The sequence below is a fragment of the Procambarus clarkii genome, chromosome 50 (genome assembly GCF_040958095.1).
Source record: "Procambarus clarkii isolate CNS0578487 chromosome 50, FALCON_Pclarkii_2.0, whole genome shotgun sequence".
NCBI classification, from domain to species: Eukaryota; Metazoa; Arthropoda; class Malacostraca; order Decapoda; family Cambaridae; genus Procambarus; species Procambarus clarkii.
Genome location: NC_091199.1, coordinates 16,154,469 through 16,177,785, shown reverse-complemented (window position 1 = coordinate 16,177,785; position 23,317 = coordinate 16,154,469). Strand labels below are relative to the sequence as shown.

The following is a 23,317-nucleotide window of genomic DNA, read 5'->3' as shown; positions in this document are numbered from 1 at the left end:
AGGGGTGACAGGTAAGCTTCTATCATGGATGAAAAATTTTCTGACTGATAGAAAAATGAGGGCAGTAATCAGAGGCAATGTATCGGAATGGAGAAATGTCACAAGTGGAGTACCACAGGGTTCAGTTCTTGCACCAGTGATGTTTATTGTGTACATAAATGATCTACCAGTTGGTATACAGAATTATATGAACATGTTTGCTGATGATGCTAAGATAATAGGAAGGATAAGAAATTTAGATGATTGTCATGCCCTTCAAGAAGACCTGGACAAAATAAGTATATGGAGCACCACTTGGCAAATGGAATTTAATGTTAATAAATGTCATGTTATGGAATGTGGAATAGGAGAACATAGACCCCACACAACCTATATATTATGTGAGAAATCTTTAAAGAATTCTGATAAAGAAAGAGATCTAGGAGTGGTTCTAGATAGAAAACTATCACCTGAGGACCACATAAAGAATATTGTGCAAGGAGCCTATGCAATGCTTTCTAACTTCAGAATTGCATTTAAATACATGGATGGCGATATACTAAAGAAATTGTTCATGACTTTTGTTAGGCCAAAGCTAGAATATGCAGCTGTTGTGTGGTGCCCATATCTTAAGAAGCACATCAACAAACTGGAAAAGGTGCAAAGACATGCTACTAAGTGGCTCCCAGAACTGAAGGGCAAGAGCTACGAGGAGAGGTTAGAAGCATTAAATATGCCAAAACTAGAAGACAGAAGAAAAAGAGGTGATATGATCACTACGTACAAAATAGTAACAGGAATTGATAAAATCGACAGGGAAGACTTCCTGAGACCTGGAACTTCAAGAACAAGAGGTCATAGATTTAAACTAGCTAAACACAGATGCCGAAGAAATATAAGAAAATTCACCTTCGCAAATAGAGTGGTAGACGGTTGGAACAAGTTAAGTGAGAAGGTGGTGGAGGCCAAGACCGTCAGTAGTTTCAAAGCGTTATATGACAAAGAGTGCTGGGAAGACGGGACACCACGAGCGTAGCTCTCATCCTGTAACTACACTTAGGTAATTACATTTAGGTAATTACCAATAAAGAGATGCAGGGCCAGAAAACAGGATTGGTTCAACAGAAATTGCGAGAGGGCTAGAGACCAAAAGACACAAAAATGGAATCCATATAGGAAGAGGCCAAACCCCCCAAACATACCAGCGATACAAAGATGCGAGAAACAACTATACGGCAGTAAGGAGAGAGGCAGAAAGAAATTTTGAATAAGGGATAGCGGATAAATGTAAAACAAAACTGGGCCTATTCTACAAATTCATAAACAACAAATTGCAGGTAAAGGATAATATCCAGAGGTTGAAAATGGGAAACAGATTCACAGAAAATGAAAAGGAAATGTGAGAAACATTAAACGAAAAGTTCCAAAGTGTGTTTGTACAAAATTAAATCTTCAGAAAACCAGACACAATAAGAATTCCAGAGAACAACATACAGCGTACAGAGGTGTCTAGAGACGAAGTGGAAAATATGCTAAAGGAGCTAAGTAAGAACAAAGCAGTTGGCCCAGATGGAGTTTCACCATGGGTTCTGAAAGAATGTGCATCTGAGCTCAGCATTCCACTTCACCTGATCTTTCAGGCATCCCTGTGTACAGGAGTCGTAGCATACGTGTCAAAAAAGGCTAACATAGTTCCAATCTACAAAACTGGCAGCAGGGAAGACCCCCTCAATTATAGATTTGTATCACTAACAAGTGTAATAGTGAAAATATTGGAAAAAATAATAAAAACTAAATGGGTAGAACACCTGGAGAGAAATGATATAATATCAGACAGACAGTATGGATTTCGATCTTGAAGATCCTGTGTATCGAATTTACTCAGTTTCTATGATCGAGCCACAGAGGTTTTACAGGAAAGAGATGATTGGGTTGACTGCATCTATCTGGACATAAAAAAGGCTTTCGACAGAGTTCCACATAAGAGGTTGATCTGGAAACTGGAAAATATTGGAGGGGTGACAGGTAAGCTTCTAACATGGATGAAAAATTTTCTGACAAAAAAATGAGGGCAGTAATCAGAGGCAAGGTATAGGATTGGAGAAATGTCACAAGTGGAGTACCACAGGGTTCAGTTCTTCCACCGGTGATGTTCATTGTGAACATAAATGATCTACCAGTTGGTATACAGAATTATATGAACATGTTTGCTGATGATGCTAAGATAATAGGAAGGATAAGAAACCTAGATGATTGTCATGCCCTTCAAGAAGACCTGGACAAAATAAGTATATGGAGCACCACTTGGCAAATGGAATTTAATGTGAATAAATGCCATGTTATGGAATGTGGAATAGGAGAACATAGACCCCACACAACCTATAAATTATGTGAGAAATTTTTAAAGAATTCTGATAAAGAAAGAGATCTAGGGGTGGTTCTAGATAGAAAACTATCTCCTGACGACCACATAAAGAATGTTGTGCAAGGAGCCTATGCCATGCTTTCTAACTTCGTTATTGCTTTTAAATACATGGACAGCAAAATACCAAAGAAATTGTTCACGACTTTTATTAGGCCAAAGCTTGGATATGCAGTAGTTGTGTGGTGCCCATATCTTAAGAAGCACATAAAAAAACTGGAAAAGATGCAGACATGCTACTAAGTGGCTCCCAGAACTGAAGGGCAAGAGCTACCAGGAGAGGTTAGAGGCATTATATATGCCAAAACTAGAAGACAGAAGAAAAAGAGGTGATATGATCAAGACGTACAAAATACTGTAGACACTCGATTATCCGGAAATTGTGACCGGATAAAGTTATCTCAATATCCAGCCAAAATATCCATAGTAGCCGGAAAATCAGGTGTTTGACCGGATAAAAAATCTGGGCCGGTTAACCTGCTGCCGATGTTGCAATATCCGGACAGTCAGCCAGACAAGCGGTGAATTGTCCGGATATGAAAGCCAGGCCCCGGGCCGTACTGTATTAATCCCATACGGCTGTGGCTCAAGGCACATGGTGTTGGAGGGGGTGGGGTGGGTGGTCGGGTCGGGAGAGAGGGGATTATTGGGAGGGACCACCTGGGAGGATAAGGGGGGATGTGGAGCAGCCTATACACTACAGTACAGGAATTACCATTAACACTTTCGCCCGGGCATGACGCAGCATTGCGTCATCCATTTACTAGCGGTAATACCGGGGATGACGCAGCATTGCGTCATCCACTATAAATAATCGCCAAAAATCAGGTTTTTATCCGATTTTTTGGGGACTAGTTTTAAAATGTGCGCTGATGTCTTCCCATTTTCTTTGTTGAGCCTCGTGGCCCTCAGGTGGCATGGCACACGATGTCGGCCCATTGTTTTCGCTCCACTGTTGTGACCAATGTCGCCTCCCCTCACATCTCAAACGTGTGAACATTTCGTCTATTTTCCGTGGCTATATTTCTTACTGCAGCTTTAGAAACTATCTACGCTTACTCCACGATGGATAGTGATCAAGAACAAGGCCCTTCCAGGAAGATAATTGTGAAAGAAAGGCTTGAAAAGGAAGGGAATTGGGAGTGTAGCTGGAAGGCGTCTGAGCGCTCACTCGCGGCTAACGCGTGGCCCGTCTTCAACTCGTCGGCGGTTAGAGCGTGACCAGGTTTTTTATTTTATATGCTAATGTTCCTCTAGAGAATTCTATTGCGAACCCATTGAGACCAAAATGAAAGACCTAGGACAAAAATTGAGGTGACCAGAGTGAAAATAGTGAAAACATTTTATCGCGTTTGCACACTCCTGGGTAATTCATTCGCACTTTCTCTGTTTGCTGCGGGTAATTAGCAGGGCTTTTGGAGTTTATATGCATTTAGTGCTGTAGAGAATTCTATTGCGAACACAATGATACCAAATTTAATCTCATAGGACGAGAATTAAGGTGACAAAGTTGAAGAGAGTATACAATTTTCAGAATTTACGCGCACTCCCGTGACACCCTGGGTCCCATATCGCACAGTTGAAGGGTGGCGCGCGGAGTACGCCAAAGTGTTAATTTTAGAACAATTCATCATAGTCAAAAACAAAAGAAATACTAGTAATTATGTAATAAAAAATGCTATACAAGTTTCCTAAAAACAATTTGCACAGGCTGAAGTTGCCTTAAAAAATATTGTGATTTTTTTTCCTCCTGGCAGCCTACGTAACATGCCTCTCTGCCCTAAGTGGACCCATCCAGGCTTGGTCAAGAGATGTGCTCTCGTCCCTCGTGTTATATCATATTGCCTCGCCATTAGTGAAATATTTTTTTAAATAACTTTTATTTTCATAGTAATTTTGAACATTTTTGGCCAAGACTATGTCTGGTAGGAGCATCAATCGTTCTGGAGGTGTTAAGAAAAAGAAGGTTGTCCAAAAAATTAACCCTTAAACCACGCAAATCATATATATATATGATATCAGTGACAAAACCGAAACCGCGCACATCATTTATATATACTTTAGTGTCTAGCGCTATAATTTAAACGCCCCGCCTGGGATAGGGGCAGCTATAGTACAGCCACGACCAATAGTTGCCAGAAGCCACAAAGAAAAAAAATCCAGGCCAACATTCTTGGGTGTTAGAGCGTCAGTATGGAACAAGCCACTAAGGCTGGCGCACACAGCACGAGCTTACAGCACCGCCTACAAATACCATAATATACATGATACTGCTATTATTTAGCGATGATAGTATTATAGAAGACCCCTGACTGTGATAAAACTGATCAGGATTCTGATAATAGCAGGATTGTGGTGATATTTAGCGCTGTGCTCCATGGAGGGAGGAGTGAGGCTGTGGAGGGAGGGTTGTGGCGTCGTCTTCTGACTGTGTGTGGCCACCTTTTATTGACTGCACTCACCATACCAGCTTAGTGGTTTGCTATGGTGAACACAAATGTAGATATCAATATATAACGTGTAAAGTGTGAGATAACAGCAAGAGGAGAAGGTTGGGAGCCGTCATTTTAGTGAGGGAGATGCGTCGTCTGCACGACTTGTCATGTTGTTTACTGGTCGCCACTATGGTCTTTGGGCACCATACCAGCTTATTTGTACAGGTATGGTGAATAAAACAGGTAGATACTTATATATAATGAGTGTATATAGCGTAATAACACCACAAACAATATTGTTGGAGGAGAAATATTAGTGCGTCTGGCCTTGAGGGCGGCCGTCACCAGCTGACTGTGTGAGTAATTACCTAAGTGTAGTTACAGGATGAGAGCTACGCTCATGGTGTCCTGTCTTCAAAGCACTCTTTTTCATATAACGCTTTGAAACTACTGACGGTCTTGGCCTCCACCACCTTCTCACTTAACTTGTTCCAACCGTCTACCACTCTATTTGCGAAAGTGAATTTTCTTATATTTCTTCGGCATCTGTGTTTAGCTAGTTTATATCTATGACCTCTTGTTCTTAAAGTTCCAGGTCTCAGGAAATCTTCCTTATTGATTTTATCAATTCCTGTTAGTATTTTGTATGTAGTGATCATATCACCTGTTTTTCTTCTGTCTTCCAGTTTTGGCATATTTAATGCCTCTAACCTCTCCTCGTAGCTCTTGCCCTTCAGTTCTGGGAGCCACTTAGTAGCATGTCTTTGCACCTTTTCCAGTCTGTTGATGTGCTTCTTAAGATATGGGCACCACACAATCGCTGCATATTCTAGCTTTGGCCTAACAAACGTCGTGAACAATTTCTTTAGTATATCGCCATCCATGTATTTAAAAGCAATTCTGAAGTTAGAAAGCGTGGCATAGGCTCCTCGCACAATATTCTTTATGTGGTCCTCAGGTGATAGTTTTCTATCTAGAACCACCCCTAGATCTCTTTCTTTATCAGAATTCTTTAAAGATTTCTCACATAATATATAGGTTGTGTGGGGTCTAGGTTCTCCTATTCCGCATTCCAAAACATGGCATTTACTAACATTAAATTCCATTTGCCAAGTGGTGCTCCAGATACTTATTTTGTCCAGGTCATCTTGAAGGGCATGATAATCATCTAAGTTTCTTATCCTTCCTATTATCTTAGCATCATCAGCAAACATGTTCATATAATTCTGTATACCAACTGGTAGATCATTTATGTAGACAATAAACATCACTGGTGCAAGAACTGAACCCTGTGGTACTCCACTTGTGACATTTCTCCAGTCCGATACATTCCCTCTGATCACTGCCCTCATTTTTCTATCAGTCAGAAAATTTTTCATCCATGTTAGAAGCTTACCTGTCACCCCTCCAATATTTTCCAGTTTCCAGAACAACCTCTTATGTGGAACTCTGTCGAAAACCTTTTTTAGGTCCAGATAGATGCAGTCAACCCAACCATCTCTTTCCTGTAATATCTCTGTTGCTCGATCATAGAAACTGAGTAAATTCGATACACAGGATCTTCCAGATCGAAAACCATGCTGTCTGTCTGATATTATATCATTTCTCTCCAGGTGTTCTACCCATTTAGTTTTAATTATTTTTTTCCAATATTTTGACTATTACACTTGTCAATGATACCGGTCTATAATTAAGGGGGTCTTCCCTGCTTCCACTTTTGTAGATTGGAACTATGTTAGCCTTTTTCCACACATCAGCTACAACTCCTGTAAACAGGGATGCCTGAAAAATCAGTTGAAGAGGTATGCTGAGCTCAGGTGCACATTCTCTCAGAACCCATGGTGAAACTCCATCTGGACCAACTGCTTTGTTCTTATTTAGCTCCTTGAGCATTTTTTCCACTTCGTCTCTAGACACCTCTATGTGCTCTATGTTGTTCTCTGGAATTCTTATTGTATCTGGTTCCCTGAAGATTTCATTTTGTACAAACACACTTTGGAACTTTTCGTTTAATGTTTCACACATTTCCTTTTCATTTTCCGTGAATCTATTTCCCATTTTCAACCTCTGAATATTATCCTTTACCTGCAATTTGTTGTTTATGAATTTATAGAATAGACCTGGTTCTGTTTTACATTTGTCTGCAATCCCTTTTTCAAAATTTCTTTCTGCCTCTCTAATCACTGCTGTGTAGTTGTTTCTCGCATCTTTGTATCGCTGGTATGTTTGGGGGTTTGGCCTCTTCCTGTATTGATTCCATTTTTGTGTCTTTTGGTCTCTGACCCTCTCGCAATTTCTGTTGAACCAATCCTGTTTCCTAGTTCTGCATCTCTGTTTTGGTATAAATTTTTTTGTGCTTTTATCATATATTTCACAAAACTTGACATACATCTCATTCACTTCCTTGCCTAGCAACAAGTCTGTCCAATTATACTCACTAAAAAATTTTCTAAGGTTGCCATAATGTCCTCTCCTAAAGTCAGGTTTTTCAATTTCATCAACTATCATATTTTCTTCCAGATTATAACACATTGCATACCTTATTCCCACAAAGACATGATCACTTTTACCCAAGGGAGGAAGGTACTGAATGTCAAATATTTCTTCCTCCTTCCTGGTAAATATCAAATCTAGCATGGAGGGAACGTCCCCTTCCCTTATCCTCGTTTCTTGTTTAACATGTTGATACAAGAATGTTTCCAGGATGAGGTCTACAAATTTCCAGGTCCAAAAATCTTTTGTTTTAGCTGCATATACTTCCCAGTCTATGGATTTCAAGTTGAAGTCGCCGACTATCAACAGTCGTGAACTATCGTTATCCGCTCTCGCTATGATCTCTCTCATTATTGTTATAAGACCTTCTCGTTTACCATCTCGCTCCTCCTTTGACCATGTGCTGCTTGGCGGTGGACTATATGCATTTATGATCATTAGTTTATCATCCTCATGGCAGATCTCTAGTGCTATTATGTCAACTTCTTGTGGATTGGTAGTCATTATTTCCTTCACCTTTAGGTGTTCTTTCACCAGCACAGCAACGCCACCACCTTTCCTAATTTTTCTGTCCCGTCTCCAAATTGAGTAGCCCCTTGGGAATATGACCTCATTTAAAATAACATCTTCAAGTTTTGTCTCTGTGAGTGCAACAATGACTGGTGTCTGCAGCTGTATTACATCACTTAACTCCAGTATCTTCGATCTTACTCCATCTATATTGGTGTATGCAATCTTCAGGAGTAGCTACGTCTTTGTGCCTTTACTCACCATACAAGCTTAGATGTACAGTTATGGTGAACAAAACATGTAAATACGTATATATAATGTCTGTGTGTAGTGAATAAATGTAAAAACAGTATTATGGGAGGAGAATGAGGGCGAGTGAGGTGTTGTTGAGGGAGGGAGTGGCTAGCTGGCGTGTGGCGGTCACTCCTCGTTGCTTTTTGATACACAAGACCAATTAGTAGTTTGTTATGGTGAATAAAACATGTAGATACTTACATATAACCTGTGTATATAGTGTAACAACAGCAAAACTATTTGTTTATTGTTTTATGAACATAATAATTGAATCACTAATATGCATACCATAATTTTAAGTACAGCGATGGTTCACACATTTTATTATATAAATATACACACAATTCACTGTATGGAATAATATTACTGAAAAAAACTAAGAAAAAATCAATCAGAGACATTGAAATAATTAGGTAATAATATTTTTGTGGCAACTGCCGTCTGACAGCTCGGGCGGAGTAGACCTCGTCTGGCGAAGGCTCTGCCAATGCCCCTTTTTTGCCAGACTTCCCTACCCTATTGTGGCTAAAATATGCCACCTACGATTTTATTTTTTTCCCGTGATCAGGGAACAAAAATGAACACTTGTATAAGACGAAAGAATTTTTTGGATTTTTTTTTTGTTGCGCCTGTGGGTGTTAATTCCATTTCGGCCCCTAGTGGTTTGAGGGTTAAACGCCCCACCTGGGATAGGGGCCGCTATAGTGCAGCCACGACCGATAGTTGCCAGATGCCACCTAGAAAAAAATCCAGGCGAACATTCTTGGGTGTGAAAGCGTCAGTATTGAGCAAGCCACCAAGGCTGGCACACGCAGCACAAGCTCACAGCACCGCTGTTCAGCTTTTGACCACAGCATCGCCTACAAATGCTATAATATATATGATCATGCTATTATTTAGTGATGAAAGTATTATAGAAGATCCCTGACTGTGATAAAACTGACCAGGATTCTGATAATAGCAGGATTGTAGTGATATTTAGTGCTGTGCTCCATGGAGGGAGGAGTAAGGCTGTGGGAGGGAGGGTTGTGGAGTCGTCTTTTGACTGTGTGTGGCCACCTTTTATTGACTGCACTCACCATACTAGCTTAGTGGTTTGCTATGGTGAACACAAATGTAGATACTTATATATAACGTGTGTATAGAGTGTGATAACAGCAATAGGAGTAGGTTGGGAGCCACCATTTTGGTGAGGGAGGTGCGTCGTCTGCACGACTTATGTTGTTTACTGGTGGCCACTATGGTCTTTGGGCACCATACCAGCTTATTTGTACAGGTATTGTGAATAAAACAGGTAGATACTTATATATAATGTGTGTATATGGTGTAATAACACCACAAACAATATTGTTGGAGAAATATTAGTGCGTCTGGCCTTGAGGGGGGCTGCCACCAGCTGTCTGTGTGAGTAGCTACATCTTCGTGTCTTTACTCACCATACAAGCTTAGATGTACAGTTATGGTGAACAAAACATGTAAATACTTATATATAATATGTGTATAGTGAATAAATGCAAAAACAATATTGTGGGAGGAGAATGAGGGTGAGTGAGGTGTTGTTGAGGGAGGAAGTGGCAGCGAGTGGCTGGCTGGTGTGTGGCGGTCACTCCTCGTTGCTTTTTGACTCACAAGACCAACTTAGTGGTTCGTTATGGTGAACAAAACCTGCAAATTCTTATATATAACCTGTGTATATTGTGTAACAACAGCAAAACTATTTGTTTATTGTTTTATGAACATAATAATTAAATCACTAATATACACACCATAATTTTGAGTACAGCAATGGTTCACACATTTTATTATATAAATATATCACAATTCACTGTATTGAATAATATTACTGCAAAAACTAAGAAAAAATCAATCAGAGACATTGAAATAATTAGGTAATAATATATTTGTGGCAACTGCCGCCTTGGTTATCTTGAGATGATTTCAGGGCTTTTAGTGTCCCCGCGGCCCAGTCCTCAACCAGGCCTCCATCCCAAGGAAGCAGCCTGTGACAGTTGACTAACACTCAGGTACCTATTTTACTGCTAGGTAACAGGAGTATAGGGTGAAAGAAACTCTGCCCAGTGTTTCTCGCCGGCGCCTGGGATTGAACCCAGAACCACAAGATCACAAGTCCAGCGTGCTGTCTGCTCAGCCGACTGGCTCCCTGATAGCTCAAGCAGAGTAGACCTCTTCTGGCGAAGGCTCTGTCAACGCCCCTTTTTTGTCAGACGTCCCTACCCTATTGCAGCTGAAATATGCCACCTACGATTTTTTTGTTATTATTTTCCATGATCAGGGAACAAAATTGAACACTTCTATACCACAAAAGATTGTTTGGGATTTTTTTTTGTTGCGCCTGTGGGTGTTAAATCCATTTGGGCCCCCTAGCGGGTTGAGGGTTAAGCTGCTAAGGGGTCCTGAGGAGATTTACACCCCTGTGCGCAAGAAATAAAAATTCTAAAAAATTATTTTGTCTTCTAAAAATGTTAATTTGTGTTCCCTGAGCATGGAAAAAAAATTGTAGGTGACATATTTTGGGCGCAATAGACCGAGGAAGTCTGGCAAAATGTGGCGTTGACAGAGCAGTCGTCAGAGCCGGTCAGCGTCATCCACGCTGACAGGTGGGAGTTGCCACAAAGATGTTATCACTTAATTATTTCAATGTCTCTGATTGATTTTTTTTTTTTTTTTTGCAGTAATATTATTCAATAGTGTGTATTGTGTTGATTGTACTCTTCAAGTCACTTGTGTTGTCCCGTCTCGAGTACTGCTCAGTACTCACTTCCCCCTTCAGAGCAGGAGAGATTGCTGAAATAGAGGGAATACAGAGAACATAGTCGGCACGCATAGACGAGATAAAACACCTAAATTATTGGGATCGTCTCAAAGCTCACCAAATGTACTCTCTAGAAAGGAGACGAGAGAGATACCAAATAATATACACATGGAAAATACTGGAGGGCCAGGTCCCAAATCTACACAGTAAAAAACCAACATACTGGAGTGAACAATATGGAAGAAAATGCACAATTGAACCAGTGAAGAGCAGAGGTGCCATAGGCACAATCAGAGAGCACTGTATAAACATCAGAGGTCCACATTTGTTCAACGTCCTCGCAGCGACTATAAGAAATATTGCCGGAACAACTGTGGACATCTTCAAGAGTAAACTGGACTGTTTTCTAAGAGAAGTTCTGGATCAGCCGAGCTGTGGTGGGTATGTGGCCCTGTGGGCCGCTCCAAGCAACAGCCTGGTGGACCAAACTCTCACAAGTCGAGCCTGGTCTCGGGTCGGGCTTGGGGAGTAGAAGATCTCCCAGAACCCCATCAAGCAGGTATCAAGCAGGTGATATAATTATATAATAAAAGGGGTGAATAATCACTATACTCAAAAGTATGGTGTGCATATTAGTGATTCAATTATTATGTTTATAAAACAATAAACAAATAGTTTTGCTGTTATTACACTCTATACACAGGTTATATATAAGTATCTGCATGTTTTGTTCACCATAATGAACCACTAAGTTGGTATTGAGAGTCGAAAAGCAACGAGGAGTTACCGCCACACACCAGCCAGCCACTCGTTGCCACTCCCTCAACAACGCCTCACTCGTCTACTTTCTCCTCCCATCATCCTGTTTTATATTTTATTCACAATATACAGACGTTATATACAAGTATCTACATGTTTTGTTCACCAGAACTGTACAACTAAGCTGATATAGTTAGTTCAGGCACTAAGAGACATCGCTACACAGTCAGCTGGCAGTTGCCTCCCGCACTCATTCAAGTTCACACGCACTAAAATTTCTCCCCCAACAATGCTGTTTGTGGTGTTATTACACTATATACAGACTTTATATATAAATATGTACAGTATATGTTTTGTTCACCACAATTCTACAACTAAGCTGATATAATTCAGGCATTAAGAGTCGTCACTACACACTTTCAGCTGGAGGCTCCCTCACTAATTCAAGGTCACACTCATTAAACTTTCTCCCCAACAATACTGTTTGCAGTGTTATTACACTATATACACATATTATTTATAAGTATCTACATGTTGTACGCACCTTAACTTTACACCTAAGCTTGTAGAGTGCCCAAAGAGCATAGTGGCCACCCTCTATACAGCTAGACAAGTCATGCAGATGACATCACCTCCGTCACCCAAATGGCTCCTCCCAACATAATCCTTTTGCTGTTAGTACACTAATACACAAATTATATATAAGTATCTACATTTGTGTTCACCATAGAGAACCACTGAGCTGGTATGGTGACTGCAGACAATAACAGGTGGCCACACAGTCAGTAAATGATACAATCTCCATCCGTCCCACAGCATCACTCCTTTCACAGCATTAATAATTACAACAATCATGCTATTATCAAAATCCTGGTCATTTTTATCACAGTCAGGGGTCATCTGTAATACTGTCCTCGCTAATAGCAGTTATATATTTATTTTGATATTTTTCGGCGATGTTGTGGTCACAAGCTGAACAGCAATGCTGTTCGCTCATGCTGTGCGCGCCAGCCTTGGTTGCTCCAACAGTACTGTGGCTCTCACACCTGAGAATATTGCCCACAATTTAAAAAAAAAAAAAAAAAGGCGTCTGTTTACAAGAGCCCTGAAGAAGACAATGTGAACCCTGTGTAGCCGCGAGCCATTTGAATCATGCCTGGCACCCTATGGCGTATATATACACCATGCGCAGTTTAAGAGTTAATTTAAAACTTGTGGTTGTAGAGTATTATTGAAAATGTGTCAGATTTGTTAAAAAAAAAAAAATTCCCTCCCTTTCTATTTAGGGTGCGATACGAAAACGTAGAACTGCTGCAGCCCTTTTTATATACAACTAGTAAAAAAAAGTTTGGTTGACATTAAACAGCATTTAAAATCACGTAAAACGGCCACTTAATTTAATATTTTTGGGGGTGTGAAACTGATACATTCAATCAACATTATTTCTTTTGGGAAAATTCGTTTTGGTTTACATATGTTTAGTGTACGACGCGTCTCTAGGAACAGATTAGGATCGTAAATGAAGGAACCACTGTACAGTACAACCTCGATTCAACGTACCCTGATTCAACGAATCTGCAGCTAGTTCACACACTTTTCAGGCCAGATTTACTCACCCGGTTCGATGAACAATGGTTCGCCAAAGCGGAGGAAGTTTGGATTTGCTTACGATGTTGGGACAGAGTTCACAGACTGGTGGAAAACTTTCCCATTCTATCACAGATTACAATTAATAATTCCCACATATGACAAGTTGGATCACACAAATGGAGTGCACAAGTGGACCACACAAGAGGTACACAAGTGGTCCACAAGCTTACAATGTTGGGACATAGTTTTCCACTACTCTGAACTATGTCCCAACATCGTAAGCTTGTAGGCCATTTGTGGACCTCTTGTCCGGTCCACTTGTGTGGTCCACTTATGTGATCCAACTTGTCTTATGAAGGAATTATTAATTGTAGTCTGTGATAGAATGAGAAAGATTTTCACCACTCTGAACTGTCTCATTCTATCACAGATTACAATTAATAATTCCTTCTTAAGACAAATTGGATCACACAAGTGTACCACACAAGTGAACCATATGAACCAAACACCAGCCAGAATGGTCCACACAACAAGTGAAGCATATTAACCAAACACCAGCCAGAATGGTCCACACCAGTGAACGACTGAGTTTTCATGATTTTCGTTCACTGATTTGTGGCACACTTATCTTTGTAAATTAATTTAAAGGCTGAAGCATGATTAGCTAGCTACATGTGGTAAAATCTCCTTATAGACATTTTCTGTGATGAAACAAGATGAGTGAGGGTGGACAGATAAGAGAATACTGTACTGTAAACTTCACTTAGTTTTCCTTCGTCTGTGTCGTCATAGTTCAGTGACCCATGACTTTGAATGTTTCAGATTAATAAATCATTTCTAAAACCAGTATTTTTATAGCTCTTTATTATCCTAATTAAACTAAACTGAACTAAATAAAACCAAAAATATACTGTAATATGATAGACATCTGCTATTTGAGAAATTATTTGTTATTGGAACACCAATTCCAGCACGAGTGGATGGGTCTAATCATTGTCCACATACACAGTACTATGTGTGTTTTGTTCGATTTCGTTGCAACACTTCAGTGACCTACAGCCTCAAAAAAATATTAAAAAATAAATCGGTTCTAAAATAAGTTTTTGATCTCTCTTATTATCTTAATAATGTTACTAAACTAAATACATAACCTAAAAATATATAATTTGATGTAAATCCAATATTTGAGAGAGATTTGTGTTACTGGATCTGGCTTAAACATCAGCATACTGCAAGGTGTATAGACCTAGTCTGCGTTGACCAGACCACACACTAGAAGTTGAATCGACTTGAGAATGGTCCAGGACGGACCGAAACGTCGTCATCCCTTCAACTTCTAGTGTGTGGTCTGGTCAACATACTTCAGCCACGTTATTGTGACTCATCGCCAGCATAGTCTGCGTTTATACAGTAGGTACCCAGTGCTGCTAACTTTGTCTGCGAGTAACATGTTTGTCCGCTGGTGGAAGAAAAATCGTGGAATTTACCATTTTTTGACTACAGCTGTATTATTATACAGCAAGATGTCTCAAGGGCTTGCATAATTATTTGTGCTGTATCTACAAAGAGGAAGAGGAGTTTTTTATCCATTGGGCAGAAATTAGACATAATAGAGAAACATGAACGTGGCTACTCTGTTACTAGGCTGGCCGCAGAATTTCGAGAAAATGTCGAGAAAAGTAGTGTGTGATATCAAGAGACAGAAAGATGATATTAGGAAATTCCTTGCTTCAAGTGATAGTGGTGCATTAAATAAAAGGAAAACGATAAAAGGTTCAACAAATACAAAATTAGATGCAGCTGTGTATAAATGGTTTAACCGGGAGCGCTCTATGGGGATGCCACTTGGTGGCGACGCAGTTAAGACTGACACGGATAAATTTGTACAAAAGATGAACCTTACAGATTTTCGAGCAAGTGAAGGATGGTTGCAAAGGTTTAAGAATAGGCATAATACAGTGGTACCTCAAATAACGAACGCCTCAAATGGCAAACATTTCGAGTAACGACCGGCGACAATTCGTCTTGTATGGCGAATGCTCATTTGAATAATGATGACACAACATGGTGGGGTCGCGCTGCTTCTTGCACATTCTCAGACGCCTCCGACGATGCACATAAATTATGTATGTTGGTCTTGTTTAAAGCTGAGATGTTGCAAAGCATTGACATTTTTGTAGAAAAAAAAAATGAAATTTCTGATATACAGTACAACAAATGTCAAAAAGGTTCGTTTGGTGTTCGGCAGGTAGGCTGCTCCATTATAACAATCTTTCTTTGTTTCAAATGTGTTCCATTTGTTTTGTATTTGTCATTTACGTCTCAATAAAGGAGCAGCCTACCTTACATACACTGAAAAAACCATTATGACATTTTCCTTTCTTCATATGTGTTCAATATTTATTTTTCATTTGTCTTATAGCAAAAGGTTTGTTCGGTGGTCTACAGGTCGGCTGCTCCATGTTTCTTAAATAAAAAAAAAATAAAAAAAGAAAAGAACTGTTGAAACAATTTGAAAAATTGACAAATGCCATAAAGGTTCGTTCAGTGTTTGCGGGTAGGCTGCTCCATTATTGAGACGTAAGTGACAAATACAAAACAAAAGGAACACATTTGAAACAAAGATTGTCATAATGGAGCAGCCTACCCGACAAACACTGAACACACCTTTTGCTATAACGAATATGAAAGACTAGGGCTGCTGGCTGGGTTAGTAGTGCGTGAGCAACCATTTGTGGCACACGTGCCTCTGGCTCCCAAACACCCGTCCAACACAGTGTTGAAAGATTGCGCTCAGTCGGTGAAATTCAGACCTTATTATTTGAAGAACATAAGGGTCATAATATTGGTGAAGCTATGCGCAATAAGGACTTAACACAACGGTCGGATGCAAGTGATACAGCACCTATGAGCATGATACAGCGAGCGTATCCAGTTGTAGCTCTGAGCCCCACCCTTGCTATCTCCAATTTATATAGATGATACATAGATGAATCGTTTTCTGCATTCAGTGATGATGCATCTGATACAAGTAGCATAGATGAACAGTGTTAGCGGCTTCCATGGTGGTGTTTTCCATAGATATTTTCAAGAATCCTGAATCTCTTCCTGACTGACGGACACTCTTTGAGGCTAGCTGAATCTCTTCCTGTGTGGGACCTTACAAAGTGATCTTTTCAAGACTACCTTACAATTTGAGCTTTTCCTATAATCGTTTCAATACTACCTTATGCTTTACAAGCTTGGCTACATACCACCTACAAGTACTAAAGCCAAGGGTGCATGCGAGTGCGTTATTTGCAAGCACACAGAACGATGAAACAGGAAGCGAAAATCTATCTGTAGCTGGTGCAACGAGAGCAAAGTCGTGCTGTGTACCATGGACTACTTCGTTGATTATTACGCACCTCCAAAGTACTGAGTAATTACCTAAGTGTAATTACCTAAGTGTAGTTACAGGATGAGAGCTACGCTCGTGGTGTCCCGTCTTCCCAGCACTCTTTGTCATATAACGCTTTGAAACTACTGACGGTCTTGGCCTCCACCACCTTCTCACTTAACTTGTTCCAACCGTCTACCACTCTATTTGCGAAGGTGAATTTTCTTATATTTCTTCGGCATCTGTGTTTAGCTAGTTTAAATCTATGACCTCTTGTTCTTGAAGTTCCAGGTCTCAGGAAGTCTTCCCTGTCGATTTTATCAATTCCTGTTACTATTTTGTACGTAGTGATCATATCACCTCTTTTTCTTCTGTCTTCTAGTTTGGCATATTTAATGCTTCTAACCTCTCCTCGTAGCTCTTGCCCTTCAGTTCTGGTAGCCACTTAGTAGCATGTCTTTGCACCTTTTCCAGTTTGTTGATGTGCTTAAGATATGGGCACCACACAACAGCTGCATATTCTAGCTTTTGCCTAACAAAAGTCATGAACAATTTCTTTAGTATATCGCCATCCATGTATTTAAATGCAATTCTGAAGTTAGAAAGCATTGCATAGGCTCCTTGCACAATATTCTTTATGTGGTCCTTAGGTGATAGTTTTCTATCTAGAACCACTCCTAGATCTCTTTCTTTATCAGAATTCTTTAAAGATTTCTCACATAATATATAGGTTGTGTGGGGTCTATGTTCTCCTATTCCACATTCCATAACATGACATTTATTAACATTAAATTCCATTTGCCAAGTGGTGCTCCATATACTTATTTTGTCCAGGTCTTCTTGAAGGGCATGACAATCATCTAAATTTCTTATCCTTCCTATTATCTTAGCATCATCAGCAAACATGTTCATATAATTCTGTATACCAACTGGTAGATCATTTATGTAGACAATAAACATCACTGGTGCAAGAACTGAACCCTGTGGTACTCCACTTGTGACATTTCTCCATTCCGATACATTGCCTCTGATTACTGCCCTCATTTTTCTATCAGTCAGAAAATTTTTCATCCATGATAGAAGCTTACCTGTCACCCCTCCAATATTTTCCAGTTTCCAGAACAACCTCTTATGTGGAACTCTGTCGAAAGCCTTTTTTAGGTCCAGATAGATGCAGTCAACCCAGCCATCTCTTTCCTGTAATATCTCTGTGGCCCGATCATAGAAACTGAGTAAATTCGATACACAGGGTCTTCCTGATCGAAAACCATACTGTCTGTCTGATATTATATCATTTCTCTCCAGGTGTTCTACCCATTTAGTTTTGATTAGCTTTTCCAATACTTTCACTATTACACTTGTCAATGATACAGGTCTATAATTGAGGGGGTCTTCCCTGCTGCCACTTTTGTAGATTGGAACTATGTTAGCCTGTTTCCACACGTCTGCTACGATTCCTGTACACAGGGATGCCTGAAAGATCAGGTGAAGTGGAATGCTGAGCTCAGATGCACATTCTCTCAGAACCCATGGTGAAACGCCATCTGGGCCAGCTGCTTTGTTCCTCCCGAGCTCCTTTAGCATATTTTCCACTTCATCTCTAGACACCTCTATCCGCTCTATGTTGTTCTCTGGAATTCTTATTGTGTCTGGTTCTCTGAAGATTTCATTTTGTACAAACACACTTTGGAACTTTTGGAGTGTGTAATACAGTGTGTTCCTGTGTAAATAGTATGTGAAACTGTACATATTGTAATTTTAGTGAATTTTTACCACGTAATATTGTGACAATAAACATTTATTGTGGACACATTACTGACACTTGTATCACAGTTCCATGGAAAATTATGAACATTCTACTGTATACATATTGTAAAGGTCACAAATATGCATCATATACAACAAAATAAATAAATAAAATCGCATTGGAAATACATAGAAAAAATATTTGAAAATATATTTGTGGCAACACGCGGTGCTTGAATGGCCTGCGCGACCGTGTCTGGGAGCTTCACACACGGGCGACCAGCCCCTGATGACGTCACAGCACACCTTGTCTGCGTCCTCACAGCCAAAGTAAGTGGAATTTGGTAATTATTTTTACATAGACATGTTCAGGGAAGGTAATTTATCATTTTACAAAGAAAAATGATTTTTTGGGAACATTTGATGTCATGCACACTGGGGGAATTTCACAATAAACACAGTGCATCACAGTGGTTAAATGGGGACATTTGTTTTGTATGGCATCCGTTTCACATGACGAACACGGAACGGATTATATTCATTATTCGAGGTACCACTGTAACTTATGTTGATCTTGTTTAAAGATGCTAATGATGCTGGGATATAAAGAGGTGCCTGCTGAGATGTTGCAAAGCATTGATGTTTTTGTAGAAAAAAGAAATGAAATTTCTGAAATACAACAAATGTCAAAAAGGTTTGATCAGTGTTCGGCAGGTAGGCTGCTCCATTATAACAATTTTTCATTGTTTCAAATGTGTTCCATATGTTTTGTATTTGTCATTTATGTCTCAATAATGCAGCAGCCTACTGTACATACACTGCACAAACCTTTATGACATTTTTCTTTCTTCAAATTTGTTCAATATTTATTTTTCATTTGTCTTATAGCAAAAGGTTCGTTTGGTGTTCAGCAGGTAGCTGCTCCATGTTTCTTAAATAAAAAAAATACGAAAATAATAAAAAAATGAAGAATTTTGAAAACCAAAACAAATGTCAAAAAGGTTTGTTTGGTGGTCTACAGGTAGGCTGCTCCATGTTTCTTAAATAGAAAATAAAACAAAAAAAACAAAGTTGAAACAATTTGAAAAATAGACAAATGCCATAAAGGTTTGTTCAGTGTTTGTCTGGAGATATTTTTAATTGGAGATATTTTTGTAGACTTGTTCAAAAATCATTTTTGCAAAGAAGTAAGAGATTTTCAGATAAACAAGTGTGGAGTGAAGCGGAATGATGTCAAGGCATTACTCTTGGTTGACAATGACCCAGCTCATGTAGAGCTCGACACATTAGCATCACATGTTGGACGCATCAAATGTATGGCCTTGCCTCCAAATACCACCTCTGATCCAGCCAAAGGATACGGGTGTTATAAATGCAATGAAAAGGCTCTACAAACGAGCAATGAATAAAGAAATCATGGTGGTGTTTGAGTCAGATGAAGACAAAAGACAAGGAACTGATTCGCAAGGTCAAGCAACACTGGAACCTTACAAAAATATTCAATTAAAGAAGCAATTTACAATTGGGCTAAAGTTTGGGATGAAGTTAAAGAGTCAACATTAAGAAATTGTTGGAAAAAACTCCTGTTGCTTGATCATGCTGATGAAGTGACTGAGGAAGAAATGGATTTTGAAGGATTTTCAAATGATATTTATCAAGAACTGCATGCCGCTGGTGAGGTGGAGTTGACACTCTACGATGTGGAGGAGTGGTTAGATATTGATGCAGTCGATCCACCCATTGGTCATTTAACAGATGATGAGATTATACAAAATGTTACTGGCACTGTTGACGACGACGGAGAGGAAGATGAGGATGAGCATGATAGCAGTTTACAATCTGCTACGTGTGCTGACGCATTGTTCTATGTTGAAAAACTCCTTGATATTGTTTCACAAACTGACAATCCAGAGCTACCAGGCTTTTATCAACACCTAAGGATGATGAATGATATTTGTCTCAAGGACATGACAAAAAGAAGGAAACAAACGAAAATGAGTCAATATTTTTCATGAACTAGCAGAAAATCAACCAGCACAGCCGTACCCAGCACCAGCACAGCCGTACCCAGCACCAGCACAGCCGTACCCAGCACCAGCACAGCCATACCCAGCACCAGCACAGCTGTACCCAGCACCAGCACAGCCGTACCCAGCACCAGCACAGCCGTACCCAGCACCAGCACAGCTGTACCCAGCACCAGCACAGCTGTACCCAGCACCAGCACAGCCGTTCCCAGCACCAGCACAGCCGTACCCAGCACCAGCACAGCCGTACCCAGCACCAGCACAGCCGTACCCAGCACCAGCACAGCCGTACCCAGCACCAGCACAGCCGTACCCAGCACCAGCACAGCTGTACCCAGCACCAGCATAGCCGTTCCCAGCACCAGCACAGCCGTACCCAGCACCAGCACAGCTGTACCCAGCACCAGCATAGCCGTTCCCAGCTCCCAGAAGACGGACACCAACAAGGTAAGCTGAGGTTTCTAGTTGAATATTTAATAATTATATGTGGCAAGGCAATTCAAATTATGTTGTTTTTAATATAAAAATAGTTGGAAATGGTCACTTTTAGACTCGTAGGTGAAAAAGTACCATTATCCGGAACACGTGATAATCCGGCTGGGGGTTCTTCCCATATAGTCCGGATGATTGAGTGGAGACAGTATGCATCATATACGATAAAAAAACAAATAAAACCGCATTGGAAATACATAAAACAAATAATTAAAAATATATTTGTGGCAACACCCGGTGCTTGAATGGCCCGCGCGACCATCCCTGGGCGAGTCACGCACGGGTGACCAGGCCCTGATGACGTCACAGTGCACCTTGTCCACGTCCCCACAACCAAAGTGGAATTTAGACATGTTCAGGGAAGGGACTTTATCATTTTACGAAGTAAAAAGAGTTTTTGGGGAACACTTTATTTCATGCGCACAGGGGGGAATTTCCCAATAAACTCGGCACAGCACGGTGGTTAACAATAAAGATGATGGGATTACAGACCTTTTACCTGATACTGGTGAGGACAAGTGTGAAATGGATTTTTTCACTTCATATTTTAATGAGTCACTCATGGAACATATTGTTCAGCAAACGAACATTCACGCGGCTCATCTCATTAAACACAAGTTAACAGATTTTTCACGATTACAGCTTTGGAAAAACACTACTGTAGGTGAAATGTATGTTTTTTTTGCACTATGTTGATGAAACACTGTAAAACACCGTCATCTCAGATTATTGGAGCAAAGAGCATACTGCTCCAACACCTTTGTTAGGGAAATATATGTCTCGAAATAGGTTTCAAATACTCCTCAGGTGTCTTCATTTTGCAAGTAATGAAGACCAAACACAGGATGATAGACTTTGGAGAGTGAGGCACATTATGAATGAACTGATTGAAGAGTTCAGAGAATTCTACATACCAGCTAGAAGCTGGTGATTGACGAATCGTTTGTGCTTTTCAAAGGACGTGTTGCCTTCAAGCAGTATATTCCCTCCAAACACAACAGATCTGAATTTAAATTATTTGTCCTCTGTGACTGTGAAATAGGACTTGTGTTATACATGATTCTGTATTCTGCTTGCAATGTTGACATTCCTGTTAACGATCAACATGGTTTCTCAGGCAGTGGGTGAAGTCACCGATGGCACCATGGATGAACAAGGGCCACATTTTATACACATAACTATTATAGAAGTCCCTTGCTAGCTAGGTTCTTTCTTGAAAATAGAACTGGATTGGTTGGCACAGTAAAGGCAAGAAGAAGGGAAATGCCTGTGTTTGACAATAATCTTGAAGTTGGTGACTGCCAGCTAAGAAAAAGTGATCAAATACTCTCAGATCAATGGAAAGACAGGAGAGAAGTGAACATGTTGACAACCGTTCACAATGGTACAATGGTGCACAGTGGCAAAGTGAACTAAACAACGAAACAACCAATATATATAAACCAGATTGTGTTCTTGACTATAATATCAACATGCGTTTGGTTGATAAATGTGATATGATGGTGAGCACTGTTGAGTGTGTATGGAAAACATTGAGGTGGATGAAAAAATGTTTTTGCACCTTGTTGACATATGCATGCTGAACAGTTTCAATATGTATCTGGTGAAAACAGGTCATAAACCAACTTTCCGTACGTTCAGATTTACACTTGTGACACAATTACAAAGTTTGGCAAAGACATTCCTGGCATACAAAGACCCATTCGGAACCCAGTATTGCACCAAGCTTCTTCACCCAGGCTCACTTACATGGAGGCCTTTCAAGAACACAGACTAAAATATTTACCACCAGCTGGAAAGCGTGCAATAGGCCAGTGTGCATGCGTAGTTTGTAAAACCACCCAAACGAGACCACAGAAACGTAAACAGGTGCAAGCATGGTGTAGCATGTGCCGTCCCATTAGGTGCTGTCAACTGCTTCAACGTCTACCACTGTGTCATGGACCTCTACATGTCCAATAATGGTGCAAAAACCTGTACATATTGAGTGCATGTGTGTGCGTGTGTCTGTAATTACCTAAGTGTAGTTACAGGATGAGAGCTATGCTCGTGGTGTCCCGTCTTCCCAGCACTCTTTGTCATATAATACTTTGAAATTACTGACGGTTTTGGCCTCCACCACCTTCTCACTTAACTTGTTCCAACCGTCTACCACTCTGTTTACAAAAGTGAATTTTCGTATATTTCTCTAGCAGCTTTGTTTCGTTAGTTTAAATCTATGACCTCTTGTTCTTGAAGTTCCGGGTCTCAGGAATTCTTCCCTATCAATTTTATCGATTCCTGTTACTATTTTGAACGTAGTGATCATATTGCCTCTTTTTTTTTTCTATCTTCTAGTTTTTGCATATTTAATGCCTCTAACCTCTCCTCGTAGCTCTTGTCCTTCAGTTCTGGGAGCCATTTAGTGGCATGTCATTG

The 23,317-nt window shown here is 40.1% G+C and overlaps 2 protein-coding genes across 10 annotated transcripts in view; one reads left to right on the top strand and one right to left on the bottom strand.

Moving 5' to 3' along the window:
- LOC123772623 (zinc finger protein 271-like) overlaps positions 1-23,317 on the bottom strand; it is a 95,640-nt gene that overhangs the window by 54,732 nt on the left and 17,591 nt on the right. The window lies entirely within an intron of this gene.
- On the top strand, positions 14,923-20,395 carry LOC138351662 (jerky protein homolog-like). The gene is made up of 3 exons (XM_069303675.1): positions 14,923-15,172; positions 19,566-19,694; positions 19,914-20,395. The coding sequence occupies exons 1-3, from the start codon at positions 14,923-14,925 to the stop codon at positions 20,393-20,395; spliced, it is 861 nt and encodes a 286-aa protein (XP_069159776.1).